The following is a 23610-nucleotide window of genomic DNA, read 5'->3' on the forward strand; positions in this document are numbered from 1 at the left end:
TCATTTCTTTCTAGGGGTTTTAAAATTTTATGTTTTTACATTGTAAGTTTTAGTTCTATTTTAAGTTGTTTTTTATGCATGAAGTAAGATAAGGATCCAGTTTCATTCTTCTGCATGTAAATATCCAGTCTTACCGGAACATTTGTTGATCAGACTATCCCTTCCTTGTTTAAGTGTATTCTTGGAACCTTTGCAAAAATCAGTTAATCAGATGTTCCTGGATTCGTTTCTGGGCTTTCTATTCTGTCCATTGGTCTCTATGTCTGTCTTTCTGCCAGTACCATGCTGTTTTGATTATTCTGGATTTGTACTATTTTGAAACCAAGAAGTATGGTACCTCCAGTTTGGTTCTTTCTCAAGATTGATTTGGCTATTGGTGGTTCTGTATGAATTGTAGAATTGCATTTCCTATTCTGTAAAACAGGTCATTGATATTTTGATAAGGGCTGCATTGAATTTGCTGAATTGAATTTGGGTAGTATGATCATTTGAACATTAATTTTTCAAACCTATGAACACTCTGTGTTCTTCTGTTTGTTTATGTCTTAATTTCTTTAGATGTATTGTGGCTTTTGGGGGGAGGGTTACTGGGGATTGAAGTCCAGGGTGCTTTACCACTAAGCTATGTCCCTAGCCATCCCCAACCTCTTTGGATACAGGGTTTCACTAAGTTTCCCAGGGTGGTCTCGAATTTATGATCTTCCTGCCTCAGCCTCTCAATTTGCTGGGATTATAGGCATGAGTCATGGCTCCTGTCATATTTTATAGTTTTCGTTATACAAATACTTTAGATTCTTAGTTGATTATGAGGTAGTTTATTGTTTTTGGTGCTATTGCAAATGAGACAGTTTTACTAATTTACTTTAAGAGCTTGTTAGTGCATAGACATAAAACTGATTTTTGTATGTTGATTCTGGATCTTGCAACTTACTGAATTATTTGTTAGTTTGGGAGATATTTTAAAATGTTGCCTTCAAGGCTTTCTATATATGATCATGTCATTTTCTGATTTTGATGCCCTTTTCCCTGTGTCTAATTGCTGTACTAGGACTTCCGCCTTGACAATAATCTCATGACTAGGACACCAAATGCAGAAGCAACAAAATCAAGAACAAGTGGGTCTAGAATAAAAAGCTTCTGCATAGCAAAGGAAACAAACAGCAGAGCAGAAAGAGTGACCTGTGGAACGGGAGTAAATATTTGCAATCTGCCTGGTAAGAAGTTAATCTGAGATACATAAGGAACTCGAGCAACCCAATAGTGAAACATCTCATCCCCTGATTAAGAAGTGGGCTGATGACTTGAAGAGATTTTTTTTTTCAAAGATGATATACAAATTGCCAAAGTGTAGATGAGAGAAGTGCTCAGTGTCTATCAGCATTAAAAAATGCAAATCAAATTACAATGAGATATCACCTCACACCTGTTGGGATGGTTATCATAAGAGAAGATAATGAGGGTTGGTGAAATTGTGGAGAAATTGGAACTCTTTTCACACTGTTGATGGGAATAGTAAATGGTGCAGCCACAATAGAAAACTGAAGGGAAGCTCCTAAAAATTTAACTATAGAACATAGATGATCCGATGATCACACTCTGGGCAGAAATGGAATCAGGATCTTGAAGAGGTATCTGAACTCCCTTCTTCACTGCAGGATTGTTCACAAGAGCCAAGATCCGCCCCCAAACTCCATGAATGTTCATCGGCAGATGACTAGATACAGAAAACGTTGTATCAATCTATAATGAAGCTCTTTTGGGGGGGTGGTGGTAGGGGTTGAATTCAGGGGCACTCAACCGCTGAGCCACATCCTCAGCCCTATTTTGTATTTTATTTACAGACAGGGTTTCACTGAGTTGCTTAGTGCCTCATTGTTGCCGAGGCTGGCTTTGAACCTGCGATCCTCCTGCCTCAGACCCTGGAGATGCTGGGATTAAGATGTGAGCCACCATGCCTGGCTATGAAGTATTAGTCTTTTAAAAAATGGAAATTCTGCTCTATGAGACAACACAGACGAACCCTATGCTAAGTGAAATAAGCCAGTCACAGAAAGACAAACCCTATGCAACTCTACTTACCTAAAATACATTAAATAGTCAAATTCATAAAACAAATGGTGACCTGACAGGGGTGGGGTTGGAGGACATCACTCATCCATAGGCATCAAGTTTGTCAGAAGGATGAGTGATTTTTAGAGACCCACTGCACAGCACTGTGCTCAACAGTAACGTACACTTCAAAAAATCCTTGAGGATAGATCTCATGATCTGTTCTTGCCACAGAAACATGTATTTAAATATTATATGTTAAATATGTGCACTCACAGACACACACACAACATCACTGTTTATTGATTAGCCACTCACACAATAGGATATCTGATTTTATCCCATATCTGGACAACGTGAAATTTCGAGGTCAGTGGCTTCATGAACTTCACCCAGCAGGTAATTAGCAAAGGCAAGACTGAGACCCTGGAAGTACCTCCTGTGAGCCACCCTAGGTCCTGCAGGGATAGTCGCTGTTTAGAAGGCAATGAGTCCACATGGAGATCAAGGAATGCTGGGACAAGAAGGCTGCTGGCTGTGACTCAGGAGCAGAACTCTGGGTGGCACAAATGCAGACTGGCAAATTAGAATGTGATGATTAGCATTCAATGTACAATGTCATTTAGCTCCTCATTTGAGATGGAGAAAGAACAAGACTTTCTCTCTCTCTCTCTCTCTCTCTCTCTCTCTCTCTCTCACACACACACACACACACACACACACACACACACACACAATCATCAATCAATAAAGGCAAAATACAGCCCTCAGGAGGTCATGGTATGATATGGTTCCTATACATGGACCAGGTCTTTCACTCGTGGACTTGCTTACTGTGATAGAATAATTTACACCTTCCAGAAGATTCATGCCCTAATGGCTTCAACCTGGGAATGCTGGCTCCAGTGGCAAAACAGTCTTCACAGATGTGATTTAATTAAGACTTTGGGGATGGCGAGAGTATCCTGGATTATTGTTTGGGGCATAAACATCATCCAAAATGTTCCTATAAGAGGGAGTCAGAGGGAGATGACTCATACAGAAGAGAAGGTGATCAGGCCAAAGCAGGCAAATATTGGAAGATGGCACATTGTTGGCTTTAGAGATGAAGATTTTTTTTTTTTGTAAAATAGTTACTCATTTGCCCAATGAAAGATGAAAAATGCACTCCAAGTTTTCCACTTGAAGTTTTCTTCTTGTTGTTGTTTAGGGACCCTGCTGGTTTACTCTGCAGACCTTAATCCCCTGTTGAAAGACAATATAGATATCTCTATAAAGGCTTTTCTGCAGCTAGGAATTATGGGATGAGGACCTGGAAATGTGGGCATATTTCATTTGCCTTCAGAGACTCAGGAAGAAGCATCACTGGGGGTAGGGGCAGCTGGTCTTCCTTCAGCTGCTGTGGCATATTCAGGGTAGCATGGATACCTCTGCCCTGCCTTCTGCCTCCAACAGGGGCAGGAGACCCTCAGGCTATGCATCTAGCTGCACATTGACTGTTTCCCGGGGTTGAGAGGCAGACTAAGAGCAGGGTGAGGAATAGCTGAGCATAGTTTGCACTTGCATTTGATGGGAATTAAAAGGTGCATGAAATCTGACCATGTTTTGTCTCTGCTGCTTGTATTTTTTCCCCTTTGTTAAAAAAAAAAAAAAAAAAGATTCAAGGGACAATGTAGTCTGGCACAAAAAAGGATAGATTTCCCAAGCTGATTTTTTTTAAACCCATGATTTTAATGAATCTACTTATCATAAGAAATTTTTAGTTTATTGATTTTACTCTTTTCCCATGAGATTGTGCAATAATCCTTAAAAACCTGTTTTGTTGGTTTTAAGGGTTGGTAACCCAATGTGGTCAGGGTTTACTGACCTATTTGAAACCAGGAGAATAAGTAACTCTGAAAATATTTAACCTTGCTTTTATTTTAGCATATCTTATAAGAGAGACTGCAAAGAACCACATTGACATTTTCCCACAGTAAGAAACTATCTAATGGAGTACCTCTATTAGAATTCTGGAGATGAAAAGAGGAACTGGGTATGAAAAAGAAGCACAATATCTTCACATCCGTGGAGCAACTGTTCTGAACTTACTGAACAGGGAAGAGCTCTTTCTTCTCTTTATGAGATACCTATAAGGAAATTCAACATGTGAAGGAGATGGGGAGGAGAACTGGGCCAAATGTGTAGAAATGGGTGATTATTTAAAGATGACTTGTCAACTAAATGCTCCAATCTATAGTTGGTATTATAAAGATATAGATGATATAATTCCCTAAGTGAGTTATCAAAGTATAGGAGATAAAACAACAACAACAATAAATGAAAAAGCAAAACTCATCTCCTTAATCCTCAGAGCATATGCCTTGGCATCCAGAAAATTCTTGAGAATTCTGATGTTGAAAGAGCCCCAACTCTCTCTGCCCTTAGAGCTGGGGGCAAGTATTTCTGGGGAGGTTGCAAAGTGAGTGAGAGGAAGCACAGCTTTCTGCTCTCAGTGGGAATCTTTGGAATCTGAATGTAAAAAGGTTTCAGTGTAATGAAATTTCCATAGACCAAGCTGGTTGTGGGCTGGTTTAAGAAAATGCAGACAGATATTTTTTAGACTGTTCAAAGGAAAAGAGCTGAAACCAAACTCCCTACGGTTATAAAATTCCTAGACAAATAAAAATGAGTGATTTAATTTGAATATTATGTGTTAGGCATTCTATTCATGGCTGCTTAGGATACCGAGAAAAAGCAATAGTCATGAGATAAGCAAAGGCTCTTGAACCTGGATCCTAATTACTCTTTAGTTTAATGTTCTTCGCTTACAACCTACCAGACACTCATATCAAACTCACTGAAGGGCCAGATAAATGTGAAGTTGGATTTTTTTTAGTCCCTCTGCTTGCCAATGCTTGGGGGTCACATTTCAAGATACATTTCAAAGAATAAAGACCTACTGGAAGCTCTTCCTGACCACTCCCCAATCGAAAATGAACTGTTCCCTTTTCTTCTCTCACTTCTGATTTCATGCAGTAGGGTTTGTGTCATGTGGAGTATCCTCTAGCCCCATGTTCAGCCGTTATCAATTTTATCACTACCAGGAAAAAAAAAATATCTGCACATAGATATTAAAATTATAGAAGTTTCTGATTTCATTTTTTACTACAACAGAATTATATAATCCTTGAAACTAGAAGGACACTGAGGAATTTGCTCTAGTCCTCCTGAAATGTACATTTATAGAATGATTGGTCAAGCACAGTTCCTGCCCCATAGAAATGTACCGTCTTAGCAGAGAAGGCTAGGAAAGCGCACAGATGATGATTATTCAGGGGAAAATGAAAAGATCCCAAAAGGTTATGGATGTTTTCTGAATGGAAAATGACATTGGTTTGGTCACAGGGGAAGACTTAATGCCATGGTTTAGATATGAGGTGTCCCCCAAAAGCTCATGTGTAAGACAATGCAAGAAAGTGCAGAGGTGAAATGGTTGGGTCAGGAGAGCCTTGACCTAATCAGTGCACGAATCCACTGATATGGATTAACTGAGCAGTAACTCCAGGCAGGCAGGGAGTGGCTGGAGGAGGCACACCACTGGGGTTGTGCCTTTGGGGTCTACATTTTGTCCCTGGTGAGAGGAGCTGTCTACTTCCGGATTGCCCCGTCCTGAGATGCTTTTCTCCTCCACATACTTCTGTCATGATGTTCTACTCACCTCAGGCCCAGAATAATGGAGTCGGCTGTCTATGGTCTGGGGTCTCCAAAACCAACATAAACCTATCCTCATCTAATTATTCTTGTCAGGTCTTGTGGTCACAGTGGTAAAAAAAAAAAAAAAAAAAAAAAAAAAAAAAAACTGACAAACACATTTTGTCCAATAGAAGGCATTTGAAATGGAGCCCATCTGAAATGGTAAAAGCAAGAAATAAAAACCATTCTGAGGCAGAGAAAATGGAGCAGGGCATGTGTTGACCAGCTCAGTAGGATCATGACAGCTATGCATCACAGACAGCCTTGAATTCCAGGCAAAGGACTCTAGACTCAATGTCGGGGGCAAAGGTGGCAGTGGTGGTGGTGGTGATATGTGACAGCCAGAGCTTAGATTTAGGACAACTAATCACGTTGTTATGTGGATGATGGTTTCAGGTACAAACGCTATCATATACTCAAGGAAAGTTTGTCAATATGAAGAAGTTATGGCCTCACGAATTCAAAAGTAAAAGACAAAGAGAAAAAAGACGTAAATAGTTTGTTTAAACCAATAAAACAGTAACATTAAGTTTCAGAAATTCTTAGCGCTTGCTATGCTTGCTAATGGGAATATGAGTGGTTTTACAAATTAATAGAAATTTATGTGCAGAATAAATAATTTTTCTGCTACTATTCTGATTATTCCAGTAATCTAGCTGATTACTATTTTGAGAAATGATTAGGTTAGAGTGGAGTAATGAATCTTATTGAAGTAGGAAATTATCACTGATACCAAAACTAAAACATTTCTTATAGGCCAGCAGTGAATAGAAAGGAAATCCTCAGAGAGCTGAGAACTTTAGCCTAGCTAGAAACCAGTATTTTGAAAGAAAAATAATACCATAAATGTTGAAGACATTATATACTTTCTTTTCACAGAGAGATACAAAGCCTAATAAAACCACCCAGGTCTGCTATTATTTAAAAATCTATCAATAATTATTATTAGTTTCATCTGAGAGAGACAGAAGGAGCTTCTAAAAATTTTCTGAGAATGTTGCAAGAAATGCAGAATAGAAATATAGTATCACCTAAAGTTGACAGATTCACAGATGTGAAATTCAGCACATTCTAGGAAGAAGACAGAAGATTTGCTAGGGCCATAGATTCACTGGATTGAAGTGCCCCCTACCAAGTGTGAGTTCAAATTTCTGTATAAAAAAAGCAATCCCTTCTTTATTAATCACAAGTTCAACAGTCATGAAAAGAGAGCTGGGATCTTATTTGGGGCCCAGGATTCTGTAACAGATAATGTAACTTAACAGAATATGGTAAAAATATTAGCCAGGGCCATAATGTGTTATCTTTATAAATTTCTTTCATATATTTTATCTCATTTAATCTTTAAAATTGAATTAGAGAGTCTAAAACATACTACCTTCTTCCTTCCTGCCCCTCGCACGTGTCTGTGTGTGTATGTGGGTATATTTGTGTGTGTGTGGTGCTGGGGACTGAAACAGGTATGCACACAGAGGCAAGCTCTCTACCATTGAGCTTGGTGTCATGCTATCATTTTCTGATTTAAGAAAGTTGCACTAGGGGACAGAAAAAAAATCAATCTGTTAAATGTTTTTGTTTAAAATCAATGATATTTTGATGTAATCTTCTTGGACTTTTGGAGAACCATTTTAGAGAAAAAAATAGAACCCAGAGAAGTTGGGAATTTCCATTCCTATTTCGTTAGCCATGTATAGAGATGGTTTCCAAAGACACAAGCTAGCGCTGCCCCATTTAAGCCTCAGAAAGTATTAAAGTGTTTTTCTCCTTAAGTAATTGATTCTGCTCCAGGCCAGAAATGGAAAGAGATACATAAAGTGGTGAATGATGCTTCATCCTCCAACAGTGTGTGGCACCAATCTCAATTAATCTGACATATAATTGTGATGTTTAATTTGATGTCACAACTTGACTGAGCCATTGTGCCCAGATATTTGATCAAATGTTATTCTGAATGTGTCTGTGAAGGCATTTTTCTCTACCCAAGCAGTTGAAGGCACAAAGACAACAAAGACCGACCTCTTGGAACGAAGAAATTTTGCCAATACAGCGCCTTTGGGCTTGATGTGCATTTCTTCCCTCGTCTCCAGCCTGCCAGCCTACCTGCAGATTGTGGACTGGCCAAGCCTCCATGACCATATAAGCCAATTCCTTAAAATAAATGTCTCTCTCTCCTCTCTCCCTCCCCGACCCCTCTACACACACACACACACACACACACACACACACACACACACACACACACAAATGTAGCAATTGAAATGAATGAGTCTTCCTGACCCTGACTCCATGTGAAATTAAAACTACCCTACTGACCAAGTGAACAACAATTTTCCAGAAGATGCCAACTGCACCCTGATTGTTGCTAGATCTGAAGTTCAGGGTTCAAGAGAGAAGGCAGTTTTCTCAGCTGGTCTCTGGAGTTGCTTCCTGTCCTGTGAAGCAAACAAAGCAGGACTTGGTTTGCCTTGCCGGCCCTCTGGGAACCATTTTCAAAAGAATGATATGGAGTGATTTGTAATAGAATGGATGTTTCATGAAAACCAACAGCTCATTTTCATGAATTTCAGGAAACAGCACCATAACCATTCAAAAGAATTTAAATTCTGGATCCCGTCGCACACCCACCCTGGACTTGAAGTTTGTGCTAACAGGGGTTTCAAAGGAAGGCAGGATTAGGTACAGGGAGTAGGAAGAAAGCAAGGTTTGATCATCACAATTTTTCCAGGATGTCCTCAGAGGCTTTGGGAGTCGGTCTCACATGGATTGGGCTCCAGAAGGTAACAGATGTCCCTGGAAATAGAAAAGGCAAAGAAATATCTGTCTCCTAATCATAGCCACTTTCATTCCAAATACATGCCTAGGGGAAGACCTAGGAAATGTAACTAAGGGTCACAGAAGACGCTTGAAACTTCTAGTGTTTTTATTGAGTAAACACTGACTACATGAAATAGCAGAACACATGTTTGAAAAAGATCTGTGGTAGGAAAAAAAAATTCCAAGTGATTTGGGAGTACTTTGGTGGAATGAAAGCCACAACTATTTTAGCAATCCCTTACAGCTTTTGTGGATAAGAAAGAAAAAAAAAAAAAAAAGAAAAAAACCTAACACTTCATGACTCTGAACTGATTTTTCTGTTACTGTGTCAAAGGTCTAGTAAAACATTTTCTAACTTTTATGTTCACAGTACTTGCTTGGAATTATTCCTGAGAAGAAAGTGTCCTTTTTACAATTCTGAGTATTTATTTAAAAAAACACTGTGTGTATGTACACATATGTATGTGTTTTATATGTGTGAATATATTTTCATATATACATTTATATGTACATATAAATGTACACACTGTATCTACCAAAGACTTTGAAGACTATTACTTTATTACTTTCAGGTTAAAAATGTTCACTAGAACTGGGTTAATCAAGGTAATGACAATTTTTTTTCACTAAATGCAACCATTACTTTTTAAATATATCACGTACTAAGCTGTCATGATTTCCAAGTTGTTCCAGCACCTCTTCCATTTTTGTGAGCATGTTTTCACGGCCCCAGATGACTTCCCATCCTCATGATGTCTATAAACTCATGTTTGATACAAAGTACAAGGACATGCTCTGGGCCTCTGAAAGGGGATCAGGCTAGATACTATCTCTTTAAAGTGTTTCCTGGGTCTCCTACAGTGAGTTCAATTCCAAGAAATGCCCCGACCCCCTATACACATGACTTCTTCTAATCTGAAGGCAGAACTTCTCTAGGCATCCAGGGGACCAGGTGAGGACAGGTCTCTCCTCTGTGGGCCATGTCCACCAGGGTTTACTAAATGGAGCCGATCTGGTTTCCTAATGGCCTGGCAGGAGACCTATTGCCCATCTGAGGATCCTTCCTGACAACTGTCAATCTGTTTGGTTTGCTTGCTTTGTGTTTCCTGTGGACTGGTTTCTCTTCTCCCTTGGACTTTTCAAGAGTGTTGTAACTCACAGCAGGGAGGAGAAATAGAATTTTTGTACCCAAGTTGAGAGGGAATCGTTGATTTCACAGAGCTGTTCAGAGAAGATTGGAGTTTTATCTCTGATTTTCACAATAAGTACTGCCTGACTGCTGGGCCAGCTTCTGTTTTGTTATCTGAGAGTGAATCTTTCTACTAATTCTATTCTTAGAAGACTTAGTATTCTGACTACACTAAACTATGATTGTAGAAAAGGCATTTATTTCAGAAATAAAGATATAGAATACATGTATTCCCTTAAAAACTGAGATTGATCAAGATTAAATGTCTTGCTTGACATTTACCTTTCCGATCCTTGGATTTTGTGTTTAAATGGAAACTACTAGCAATTTTTGTACTTCGAGAAGTGATTTGGAATTCTAATGCTCACAATATATTTGCTTCAAGTCAGTTTAGTTTACAGATAATCTGAGACCCACAGCTAATAAGTGGCATAATAAAGCCACACAGCACAGACCATTTCTAGAGGAAAGAAGTTTTCTAAAGATGAAGCCCATGATCTTTCTTCTACACTGTGTAACTCCTTCAGAGACGGCTTAAGAAATATGGGATTGTTCCACCTAACTCTTAAACAGTGATTCTGTAAGACTGCTTTCTCCAGTTCTTTTGATCCTCACCAGTTACCTGGATCACAGCCGACCAGCTTTACTATAGACTGTAACATGGTTTTCTCCTGGGCAGAAACTGCTAGACAGTAATAGAACCTGGGCTAATAAGCTGGTTGGCACCTCAGTGCAACAAGTTAAAAAGTTCACACAAGGCAGGTCTAGAAAATCTGGACTTTTGTTAGCCAGATTATGAAACTGTTCTCTCAACAACTTAACAGCCACTCAAGGAAACTGACGAATTAGTCAAATGGGGGTGAAAAGAAATAATCTCCAAATGCTTTCTTTAGGGTCAGGTCAATTGCTCCATTTAGTATGGTTTACAAAACATCTCTTGATTTTACATAACAATAAATAGAGAAAAAATGATGACCTAATTAAAATTCAGATACTCTCAATTTTTATTTTTAAAACTCCTTTTCTTTGTCAATCTCTGGCTGAAAATAGTACTCATTTGACTTCTGTCTGCTGTGCCTGAGCCCAGACACTGTGTACTCAGCCTCTTCTTCCTTTTACCTGTTCTTTCAAAATAAAGGTGTGCAGGCTTCCCATGCCTATCCTCGCACCCTCTTTATCTTTTATAGGTCTTATCCCCAGAAACAGCTGGAATTCTAAATCCATCTTGACATCCACTTCTCCCTGTGACCCAAACCGAAGCAACGTGTTAACCAGCACCCCTTAACCTGTCACTCTTTTCATCACCCAGTTGTTGAAATGGAACATCCTCTAAGAATCCTGTGTGAGTTAGCCTCTTCTCCCACCGCCCACAGCCTCTGTTGAAAGGATGAGTTCAAGCAGCTATATTCCTACCAAGTAATCTTAATCCTGGTACAGACCCTTGATTAAACATGAGTTAATGAAGGCATCTTTCTCAAGAATTTAAATGTAGATATCCTGAATCAGTGCTTATATGTATTAAGAGCCTGAGTTGACAGTTCGTGTTTAGGATTGAGGATAGACTTGCCATCGTGGTATCCTCAAACATCACAGAAAATGTAGCTGTGATGAAATAAAGTAAAGGCCTTAGAGCAAGTCTGCTGCAGATATGGAAAAATAAGCAAAGAAGAAAATGATAGGATCCTCATTCTGGAAGATAGTTTGACAGCTTTTTAAAAGAACTAAATATACTCTTAGCATAGGAGTCACCAATCATGTTTTCTTTGTATCTATCCAAAGGAAAATATTTTGTGTGAAAACGTGTCCACACAAAATCTTGCACACAGGTGGCTATAGCAGCTTGATTCATAATTACCAAAATATTGAAGCAACTAATGTGTTCTTTATTAGCTGAGAGGAGAACCAAACAGTGGTACATCCATATCATAGAGTATTATTTTGTACTAAACAGAAATGAGGCATTATCTTGGTCGATTTTGTGTTGCCTGTGTAACCAATGACTGGGTAATTTATACAGAAAAGAAACATTGCTCACAGTTCTGGAGCCTGGGAAGTCCTCTCTCAAGGTGCTGACATCGGGGGAGGGCCTTCATGCTGCACACTCCATGTCTGAAGGCAGAAGGGCAGGAGAGCAAGAGAGGGCCAAACTCCACTTTTACAATAGCCCATGCTTGTAATAACTGTCCAGGCCAATTATAATGACATTAATCCATATGTGGGGTCAGAGACCTCATGTCCTCATCATGTCTTATTGGTTCCACCTCCCAACATGGTTGCCTTGGGGGTTGTTTCTAACACATGAACCTTGGAAGACACATTCAAACTGTAACAGTAATCAAGCCAGTAAGAGACACAGAGGAAAGTTAAGTGCATATTACCAAATGAAAGAAGTTAATCTAAAAAGGCTGTATAGTGTATGATTTAAATTATGTAACATTCTGTAAAAGTTAAAACTGTAGAGATAGTCAAAAGATCAGTGCTTGCAGGGTTGAGGGATGAATGAATGGGCAGAGCACAGTGGGTGGGTTTTCAAAGTGGTGAAAATGCTATTAGAATTTTTCCAGTTCTATGATTCTACAATGGTGGATACTTGCAATTATACATTGATCTACTCCATTGAGTGAAGTCCCTAATTTAAGGTTCAACAGTGAACCTTAAATTACAGACTTTAGGCCATAATGAAGTGTTATCACTGTAACAAATATACCACTCATTGGAGAATAATCAGGGAGCTACACATGTATGTGGGTGGGGCTAGTCAGAAAAATCTCCGTTTTCCTCTCAGCTTTGCTGTGAACCTAAAACTGCTCACAGACAACTGGGTTCCATGAGGACCCCTCTCTTTGCTCTTAAATTAAGTTCCCTAATATGAAAGCCAGTGAATCTATAAAATTGTTCATAAGATAATTTCTCAAAAGCAGGTTTTTCTATTTATTCATCTCAGACTTGAGTTGAACCTAGTTCCTTTTCCAATACTATTAAGAAAGACTTACAATTAATGGAAATCCATATGTAGCAAAATAAAATAAAACCCCTGTCTCTCACTGTGCATAAAAATCAACTCAAAGTGGATTAAAGACTTAGGCACTAGAACAGAGACCCTGCACCTAATGGAAGTAAAAGTAGGCCCAAATCTTCATCATGTAGGTTTAGGCCATGACTTCCTTAAAAAGACTCCTAAAGCCCGAGAAATAAAATCAAGAATCAAGGAATTGGATGGATTCAAACTGAAAAGCTTCTTCTTATCAAAGAAAATAATCAATAACATGAAGAGAGAGCCTACAGAATGGGAGAAAATCTTTATCATACATACCTCAAACAGAGCACTAATTCTCTAGGATATGTAAAGAACTCAAAAAACTTAACACCAGAAAAAAAAAATCAATAAACAGGGTAAGGAACTGAATATACATGTGATTACACAGAAGAACAAATATAATAAATCAACAAATATATGAAAAAAAATGTTTATCATCTCTAGCAATCAGAGACTTACAAATCAAAACTACTCTAAGATTTCATCTCACTCTAGTCAGAATGGCAATTTTCAAGAATACAAGCAATAAGTGTCATTGAGGATGTGGGGATAAAAGTATACTCATACATTTCTGGTGGGACTGCAAATTGGTGCAATCCCTATGGGGCAATATGGAGATTCCTCAGAAAACCTGAAAGGGAACCACCATTTGACCCAGCAATCCCACTCAGTTTATATCCAAAGGACCTTAAAGTCAGCATGTTACCGTGACGGAGCCACATCCATGTTTATAGCAGCTTAATTCATAATAGCTAAACTATGGAACCGATATAGATACCCTTAAACAGATGAATGGATAAAGAAAATGTGGTACATATACACAATGGAATATACTCAGCCTAAAGAAGAATGAAATTATGGCATTTGCAGGTAAATGGATGGAGCTGGAGAATATCATACTAAGTGAAATAAGTCAAATCCAAAAAACCAAAGGCCAATGTTTTCTCTGATAAGCAGATGCTGATCCATAATTGGGGCAGGGAGTAGGGAAGAAAGATTGTGCAGAGTAGAGTGAGGGGAGGGGAGGGAGTGTGGGTATGGGAAGGATGGTGGAATGAGAAAAGCATTATTAACTTATATACATGTATGATTACACTACCAATGTGACTGCCTCATGTACAGCCAGAGAAAGAACTGGTGCTCCATTTGTGTACAATGTGTTAAAAAATGCATTCTACTGTCATGTATAACAAGTTAAAACAAATTTAAAAAGAAAAAAAAGACTTACAGTTAATATTAAACCGATGCCATTCTGTCCTTAATCCCACTTGCTGGCATCATACATTGATATATAAGAACTGGGGTCTTGAATATCATAATGCTAATAGTTTTCCCCCTTTGTGTTTGTAATCCATTATTTTGCAAACCCACCAAAGTCCAAGGTGCTTTGATACCTATATTGCTAAATTATAAGATACAAGTGTGCCAGGTAAACTACAAATTTCAATTAAATTCAATAAATGTTAACTAAGCTCCTGTTATGGGCTAAGCAATATGCTAGCTCCTGAAAATAACAACAATGAATGTAACCCAATGAATCAGACTTTAATACAACATCAATCTGTAGGAAAAGTCTCTCTCTCTCTCTCTCTCTCTCTCTCTCTCTCTCTCTCTCTCTCTCACACACACACACACACACACACACACACACACACACACACACACACTATAAGGTGTCAAATTTAAGTGCTGTAGACACTCTGAGTACTTAACTATTTCCATTCAGTGTTATGAGAGACCATGTATTTGCTCTAACTGGGCAGCAATGATTACATTTGAGATCTAAATAAATCAATTATTCTTTGAGTTTATAGTTTCAAATGCATCAGGTCTATCTATTCAGTTGATCTATGAGTTCCTTGTAGGTAAGCTCTGTGTTTTATTTTGTTTCTTTTCAGTATCAACACAGGACTGGGGTCACCATGCTGGTAGACTAAGCCTCAGGACACAAAGCACTGCAGTGGCCAGAAGCTTCCATTCGCTCATACAGTGTTTAAACAGTTTATTTTCTCATGCAGTATAACCCAGACACCAAAAATATCAATGCTGAGATGCAGTTACGAGAGTATCAAATATTTTATTCTAATTGACATATGAATTTATAAAAACCATTTTAACTAATTCAGAATGGAAATAAGCCAAGCGAAATAGACCAAAGATTTTGGAGTGTGTATGAAATGATTTATCATCTATTTATTTACAAGTCTTTCAAATACATCCTTGACCAACAAAGTTTGACACTTTAAAACCCTACATGTTGAGTTAAAATTTGAAATAAACCAGTTTTTCTAAACATGGCAAATTAAAAAACACCTTTATGAATGATTTGGGGATTACACTTGTAAAAGCTACTCTAAGGCAAACATGACTGACTGGCTTATTTAATGTAATTTACCAAGTTCCCTGCAGTGTCTCACCTGTTCTTTTCTTGTGTCCCCATCCTGATACTACCTCCCTTATAATACCCAACAGTTGAAACAAGCCTTTAGTTACTTTTCTGATAAAAATCAGGAAAACTCAGCGAGCTTTCCCCGGTATTTGATCCTTTAAGCCTCTTTGTCTCTTGTACAGCCTCTTTCCCAACCTCAGAAGAAAGGGGCCTCTTCTTGCTGCTGGGTCTGTCCCCTCTACTTGGCTTATCACCCATCCCCACTATCAAGACCCTGTTCTAGGAACCACCCATTTTTTTTCTGGTGCTTTTTCTTTGGCATCAAATATTCTCTTCCATTCATAAAAGAAGCAGGTGGGAAAGTCTCCCAAGAAGTCTTTCCTTACGTCTATTTATCCAGCCTCCCTTCTGCTTCCACATTTTTGGAAATATGCAGTTTTTTTTTTTTTTTTTTCATGAAGCCTTAATTTTTTCACAGCTCCATCTAACCCCATGGCATCTGGAAGCAGCCAGGGCATGCATCACTGCTGTTCTGATTTTGAAGAGCTCAGTCTCCCCAAAACTTGGGCTTTGAAGGCCTCACGACAGTGTCCCCACGCCCCTGAGACCTGTGATCCCTATGTGCCAGTCATCAAACCACCCTGCTCTACTGACTTCTGCAGGGGGCTCCTCAAGGTTCTGAGTCTGGTCGCTCTTTCTTCTACTGATCCCTCCACAGTCCCCTTCCGAAAGCCCAGCCAGGATCGGGCTCCTTCACCACCTAGAGGCCTTCATGCCTCTCTTTTGTTTGCTGACCAGATGAAGCCCCTCCAGCCAGCGTGGGCTCTCCCATGATGACCTGGTCTCAGCCTCATCATCGCTCCACAACCCCTCACCACACCCTGCAATCAACCAACCTCAATTATTTCCACTGGCTGCCCTGGACTTTCCAACTTCTGTGCCTGGAATAACTTTCCTCATCCCCAGGAGAGCCAATCAGAATCAATCAGAACTTCAAAGACCAAATCATGACTCATGCCTTGCCAGTCCAGAGCTTTTCCCTGAAGCTCTGGAAGCTTCTGTCTGAATCTCCTGGCATTGATCCTGTCCTTGGATTACCATCTTTCACAGGCTGCAGGTTCTTTAAAAGAGGCAGCCAGCGTGCTGACTTGGAAGAACCAGATGGACTTCGCTTTGAAGTCTCCTCTCACCTTTGTAGTGGCCACAGCAGGTGACTTACCCTTTTTAATTGGTGACACCAGTTATCCCAGATAAAAGGCGAATACCCACACTTCCTCATAGAATTGTGGTAAAAATTACACAAGAGAGAAAATATGCATCTGGCACTTAAACATGTTTGTGGATTCTATGGTTTTATTTTCTATCAGGGTCAAATTACTCAATTTAGGTTGGAGCTGTCTTATGATAACAAAACGGGGTATTTTTTCACTTGTTTTCTTTTTTTTTCTTTTTCTTTTTTTGAATAGGCTGTAGATTATATATTTAAACATTTGAAAATTCTTTGTCTATTCGTGTTTTACTCTAGGAAGGCAGGAAAAAAAGTTGCATTGATTATTTTTTCTTGAAATGAAGAGGGAGGCAGGGAGAAAAGGAAGAGTGAGAAATGGAGGGAGGTTGGTAGGGAGGCAGGAGAGATATTTAATGCTTTTTATATGAAAGAAGTGGAATGTTATTCAACTGAAAACACAGAAGTACTTCCAAAACTCTGTATTTATAAAGCTCCATTCCTTCAGATTTCAAAAATACTGTAAACATAGGTCAGCCTGCAAATCAAATAAGTGTTTCTCATCTCCTCCCCATACTTCCTGAGGTAACCTGCTCATGCAGGACTGTACAGGAGCCTTCAGCCACCGCCTGTTTTCCTAACATGGCTTGGCAGGGAGTTGTGCACTTTGGCTCAGAAAGCCTGATTTCAAAGTGACCTGCCAAAGCGCCTCACAACTTAGTGCTGGGCATTCACTTGGCTGAGGAGGGTTGTGAGCCAGTCTGGGCTTTGGCTTTCTGCAGAAAAGTGTTATCCTAAGTAACCAGAGTAAAAGGAAGTGGGGAGGTTGGTTCTGATCATGCAAGTGAAGCTATTCAAGTTCATTATTTTCTAAGTTGCCCACAATGAAAACAGCAACTGTAAAGGTGAGAAACATATCACAGGTCCTAACTTCCAGGACTCAATTCCCTTTTGGGGATGCTGAAGACTTCCCCCACAAAGAAACCTGCAATACTTCCAACATTCCACAGAGCTTGGCTTTGCACCCATCACCCCAAGAAATTCTAAGACCTTCAAAATGTATGCATCCCTGTGAACTGGATCACTGTCACATACTCATTCCTAGTGTTTGGCAAAGTAGTCCCATGTCACTGACTTAATTGGTGGCAGGTTATTTTCCAGTTGTCAAATAATCTTTTCCTATGTAGGAGTCAGAAATAGAAACATTCACTCATAAAGGAATTGGATCATTTGGAACATGAACAATATAAGTATTTATTTGAAAAAAGACATTTTCCATTGAAGTAAATCCACACATTGGCTGCAGTAGCTTCTTCCAATTATTTCCAAATTGTACTCACAGTCACTTTCATCCATCATGTTCAAAGGTATTGCTACAAAAAACTGTCACAACTCTTTTTTTTTTTAGAAAAAATATACACAGTCTCTCTAATAGAAAGTTAATTAAAACAATAAGACTAGGCAATATAAAGCTAAGATGTGAGACAGATTGACATTTGTAAACACAAATAAATAAATATGTACAAAAGAGTCTGTGCCAACAACAGATAAGGAATAGCTTTACAATGCAAGCAATGGTGACAAGGATGGCAACTATTTCAAAACTTAAACTCTTGACACAATTCAGCTAAAAAAAGGTGGAGAAATGAGAAAAAATAAAGAGTTTGAATTGGTATTCTTCTGGAAGGTGAGTGTAGGTGACTTTTGGCTCCCCAGTGAGACCGTGGCCCCAAGCTTCTGAGGGGCTGAAGAAAGGTGAGAAAGGAACAGAGGGTAGAATTTGGCTCAGTCTTTTAACTCTATTTGCAAATGTTTCTGTGAAGCTATTTCTCCATAGTTTTCCTTACCTGCTCACTGAAAATTTCTAAAGTGGAGCTGACATTGTTGTCAAATACAAAAATAAAATGTTTTCTCAGATCTGGATGCATATGAGAAGACATCAAAAGCAAAGCTATTTCTGAAGATATATCTTAATCACTATTTACTAACTATGCACCTTGTGCAGAAATCTCACAGTAGAAAGCTAATTAAACTCTATCATGAATGTCTAAGGTTTGGGGGAAGCATATGAATATTCAGTGATGATTTAAGATTAATTCTCATCTATATGTAAATTCTGGCACAATACACAGCCTGTTAATATATGCCTACAGAAAAGGATTTGGCTCTACTGTAGTGAATCTCAGTGACTTAAGGTTTACTATCTTTTTCTCCTAAATGCCCCTCTCCCCTGTGAAAGCCAGCCTGGACTCAGCTCTTTTCTGCCAAGATGGTGTTCCAGGTTGCTGCAAAATGGAACAGTAGTAACAATCCACCACTAAACTCTCTCATTATCCTTTTGAGCTTGACTAGCGTCATGACTAAAGCTTAGCCAAAGTTAAGAGGCTCCTTGAGTCTCTGCATAGCCTGTAGGTCATCCTACATCTAAGAACAAGGGCTATCTGCTTTCTGTATAGAAGGTAAAGGCCCTAGGGGTTCAGTTCTGACCTCTTTTCTTGAGCCAACAGGCTCTGCCCAAACCCCTCCTTTCCTCCTCACTTAACTGCTGCTTCCCTGAACCTGATACCTCTCAGAGAATCCAGAGAGTTGTTAAGACCCAGCCTGCACTGAGGCCCACTGCTAAGAAACTGGATAAGACTCCATAATTTAACAATTAAGCTGTGGTCTCCTATACCCTCATTACAAGCATGCATTCCTTAGGATACTTGGAGAGTTAGGTAAGCTGTGTAATATTAGGCATGGCTTTTATGCATCAGTCTGACCCATCAACACAACACCATCTATCTTGCCAGACCTCCTCAGGCTCCTCTTATGTTATCATCAGAGGACTCAGTACAAATAGATTTTAGACTAGCAGTTGCAGATCCACACATTAATAAATTATTTTAATTAAATGAGACATCCACATGTCTGAGTTTATATTCCTTGGAACAAAATTCTCAGTAGGGGAAGAGAGAGGCCTTCATTTACTTAACTGGAAATATCTTAAAAGTCATTGGAGCAAGGACATGATCACAACATCTCAAATGTGTGTATCCTAAAAGGACTATTGTTACAGTGTGACTAACAGAAAATCTCCTCTACCCCAATATACCGTAAAGGGGGAAGAGTATCATTGTTAAACAACCACAGGAGGCCCTGTTAATGGAATGTCATCACCAAGCCATATTTAAATGCATGGGATTCAATTCTAGTTGATAATGAGGCTTAAGCTTTCTGTCTTGAATGGAACACAGCCTTCTATTATAACTTTGATAATATCTTGGGAAAACTTTCTTTCCAGGGTATGATGTAGTTCTGAAAGTTATATGTTTGATATAAGAAAAAAATCCCTTTTACTCTTAGGGTCAAATATTAAGCATTTTTTTTCTATTTGTGGTTGAAATTTCATTGAAAAAGAAAAAAAAATGCTGATGCATTCACAGAAAGTAGCTCTGGATGAAATATGTCGGCATCCAAAACTGTTACAAATATTATTACACTTCTGATTGTTGAGAAAGATGATATAAAAATGGCTACATCCACGCCTCACCAGGAGGTTGGTAGATGAGTCTAAACTAGAGTTTGTCCTTGGCTTTGTTCCCTCCCCTGTTGTCTAATTTTAGTACCTTCCCGAGTTCTGATTAGTTTGATTCAATCATACATTCAAAAAATAATATCTCCCTGGCTTACTGAGTCATAATGCTCTCAGTACTGAAGTTCAGTGATGATGGAAAGTCCCCCTTGGAAGAAATATACTGAAACGATGAATTGTAAATTTCACAAAAGCCTTCTTAACAAAACACACCCCTCATCTGTATGCAGTTACCTAGGTAATAGCACATTTATATCTGCTAGTCATGGTTTACACTGCATGCAGATCTTCACACTTCTGGAAACTGATTTTCCTTTTTCTTATATTAAAGACATTAAAATTTTGTGCTGTGGCTGAAGGTGTCTGACATGATGATGTTTTTATAGAAGTTATCTGAATGAGCATTGCAATAACCCTTGACCTTATCAATGACCTGATGGACAGGGATGATTGATGTTTGTTCTCCATCAGCATGGGTCAGTTTTGACAAGGACTTGTCCATGGAAGCACTGTCTGCAAGAAATGACACGAGAAATTAGGCTTCAAGATAAGCTGGGGACACGCCTTAGGGCCACTATATTGTGCCCTCTGTTTTGCACATCAAGAAGTATACAAAGGAAATAAAGCTTTTTTTCCCCTTAGATTAGGTAACAGGCAGCACTAAAATTTTGCATTTTTCATCTTCAAAATGCACTCCTAAAATTCACTGAATGTCTATTTGCCTTCTAGTCATTTTTTGTGCTATGGTTTATTATAGGAAAATATTCTTGTAAGTAGCATATTTCAGTCAATGAGAATAATAAAAAACCTCTTCGAGAATGTATGCACCAAATGGCTCAAAAGAAATAATAAATTAGGTAAGAATGGATTAAAATGTTCTGAAATGTTCATGGTAGAAATGTATGATATCTAAGATAAAGTTTTCCAAATAATATAGGAAAATGGGCAGGGGAAAATGAGTTGATGGGGACAAAGGGGTTCATTATACTATTTTCTCTACGTTTTACATGTTTGACATTCTTCATAATAAAAACTTTTAGAAAATTTAAAGGATTTTGGAGAATAAAAGTGAATAAAAATAAACATGAAAGTCTGCTTTGAACACATTTTTCCCATGTCTTTTAGCTTGTGAAATGAATGGAATATAGCAAAAAGGACATCTCTTTATGAATTATTAATTGTAGAAGTCAAAATTCCCTTTATCAGAAGTATTTTAAAACTCTTTTTTTTAACTTGCTACAATTTCAGCAGCACTATTGCTAGCAGAAATAATATCAGAGCAATTGATAATGAGAAAGGACCACTAAATAAACTTGTATTCTGAATTTTTCAGTATTCTGAGTTAAATATTATTTCTCTTGATCCCCCAAATCTCTAAAACTGGCTCAGATAGTGCTCTGAAACTCATATGTAAGATCTATTATCTATATATACATGTGGTTCTTTATCTTTTATTCTATGAATGTCATAAGTGCCTGCTCTATTCCCCCTCCTAATACACTTTGGAGAAACATTATCCTTGAATTTACCCAATTACAGAAATTTCATGGTGGATGAAGGATAAACTGTGCTCTTCTACCAACTGTTCTGTTCTCTTTAATCCTATCTTTTCTACACTGTGTGAGAAGTAAAACCTATCCTGAAACACTGCTTTAGAGAATCATACCTCCAAAACTGCAACAGTCACTTTAGACCTTTTATATTCTGAGTAAGCTGGACTCAGAAAGTGACATGGCATATAAAATCCAAAAACAATTGTTCAAAATTGTCATTAGGATATCTGTTGTCTCTGGAAACTCTTTAAATGCTCAATTATTACTTACACTGGACACTAAACAAAACTGGGGGCTAACACAGGAAATGGCACTCTCACCCCACACTAAAGGAAACCAGAGGAAGAAAACACGGTTCATGGAAAGAAGGGGAAGATGGAAGCATGGAAAAGTGGTTGAAGCATGTCCCAGGGTTGGGGAGAGAAAGCCTGGGGGAGTCACAGCACAAGGCCCCACTCATCTGGCTCTCAGCAAGCTGATTGATTTTGAGCTTTCTTCAGGTTCATAAATTCACTAGCCATTGGTTTTCTGTTGGGAAATTTTTCTATTGACTTAAATCCCAATAATGAATGATTCGTGCTTGATTTTTTTAAAGAAAACAACATGTCCTGAAAGAAATGTCAAGAATATACTCCTTTTACTCCCTAGACAACTTCCAGGAGCATGTGATTTAAAGTCAGTTCCACTGCAAGGATATGATCCAATTGGATGGCACTTCACATAAAAGGTGACTTCCAAACAAGGCAAAATTCTAAACAAGGGATGTGCATATAGTGTGTACACATAAATGCACACAATATTCTTAACTATGATATATATGGTTATATATCTATTACTAGTATCTATATATATTATTCTCAGTTTTCTGGTTAGATATTACTTTATGAGTAATAAGGACTTGGTTACAACTGGAAATCTGAAAACCAGGGGCTAGAGAAATGAACTCCATTCGACCTATGCTGAAATTCAAGCAGATGAAAATCCTAACAAAGCAGCTTAGAATGGATGACATCTCTTTTATGACTTCTATGAACGTACCATGACATATCCAGTAACCCACCAGAGCACTGGAGAGTAAAAATAATAAAATTTTTAAAAAAATCATATCCTTCTTTCAAATGTTGCTTTTTTGGTTATGTTACATAATATGTGACCCACTCATTCCAGAGCATGGTACATTTCCTAGAAGGAGCAGCTTGCACACCCCATGCAGAGAAGAGCCGGCACAGCACGCTGCCATTTGAAATTTCAGAAAATTCCAGCTCAGTGCAGGAATATCATTGTGCTAGCTGAAAAGTATTGTAAAGAACAAGCCATTTTGCTGGTGCAGCAAGAATCTTAGCTTAATCCATGCAAATATTCTCTTATTACCTTGCAAAAAAATTCATGCATTCAAAAAGTGATAAAAGTTTACCTGGATGATCCACTTTTGTTGAAGAAATGCTCTTAGGAGGAATTATCTACACCATAAACATATGAATGTCGGGATCAGTTCCAAGAAATAAACCAACTAGATATCCAAGAAGATATGCAGTGACTTCTTGCATACCCTAGTGATTCCCAGAACCGAGAACTGTCCCACAGAGAACTGAGTAACCAAATTTGTTATATCATATAAACAATAAACATAAAGTTCACTATATCCTCATGCTAGTGGCCAACAGCTCTTCAGCCCCAAAGGTTTCATTTTGTTTTGGTTTGGTTTGGTTAAGAGAAAGATAAAAACATGAATGCATTCTTAAAACAATAAAATTTTTAAAAATACCATTTTGAAACAACATAGTGTGCCATTTCTGCATTTCCTCTAGTATCTTCTAGTCAATTTTCCCCAGGATCCTACAACAGTCTTTTCCTACTACTTCAAAAATATCTGATATTCCTGAAGACCTACCTTTTTATCTTTTCCCCCTTATAAGAGAAATTTCTTTAGGCTAGCTATTCTCAGCTGTGGTAAGAGGAAAACAATTTAATTAGTCTAGTGCCTATTCACTCATAACTTACTGACAACATATTAATTATTTTCATTTTAGAAAGAGAAGGAAATT

At 38.4% G+C, this 23610-nt stretch overlaps 1 protein-coding gene across 1 annotated transcript in view; it reads right to left on the reverse strand.

The window, feature by feature from the left end:
* Window positions 1–17753: 17753 nt before the first annotated feature.
* Adgrg6 (adhesion G protein-coupled receptor G6) overlaps window positions 17754–23610 on the reverse strand; it is a 134817-nt gene continuing 128960 nt past the window's right edge. The window contains exon 25 of the mRNA XM_026397618.2: window positions 17754–20525. Coding sequence (XP_026253403.2) covers window positions 20347–20525 — 179 coding nt within the window. The 3' untranslated portion in view covers window positions 17754–20346. The remainder of the gene's footprint in view (window positions 20526–23610) is intronic.

Source organism: Urocitellus parryii, chromosome 8, assembly GCF_045843805.1.
Source record: "Urocitellus parryii isolate mUroPar1 chromosome 8, mUroPar1.hap1, whole genome shotgun sequence".
In the NCBI taxonomy this organism is placed as follows: domain Eukaryota; kingdom Metazoa; phylum Chordata; class Mammalia; order Rodentia; family Sciuridae; genus Urocitellus; species Urocitellus parryii.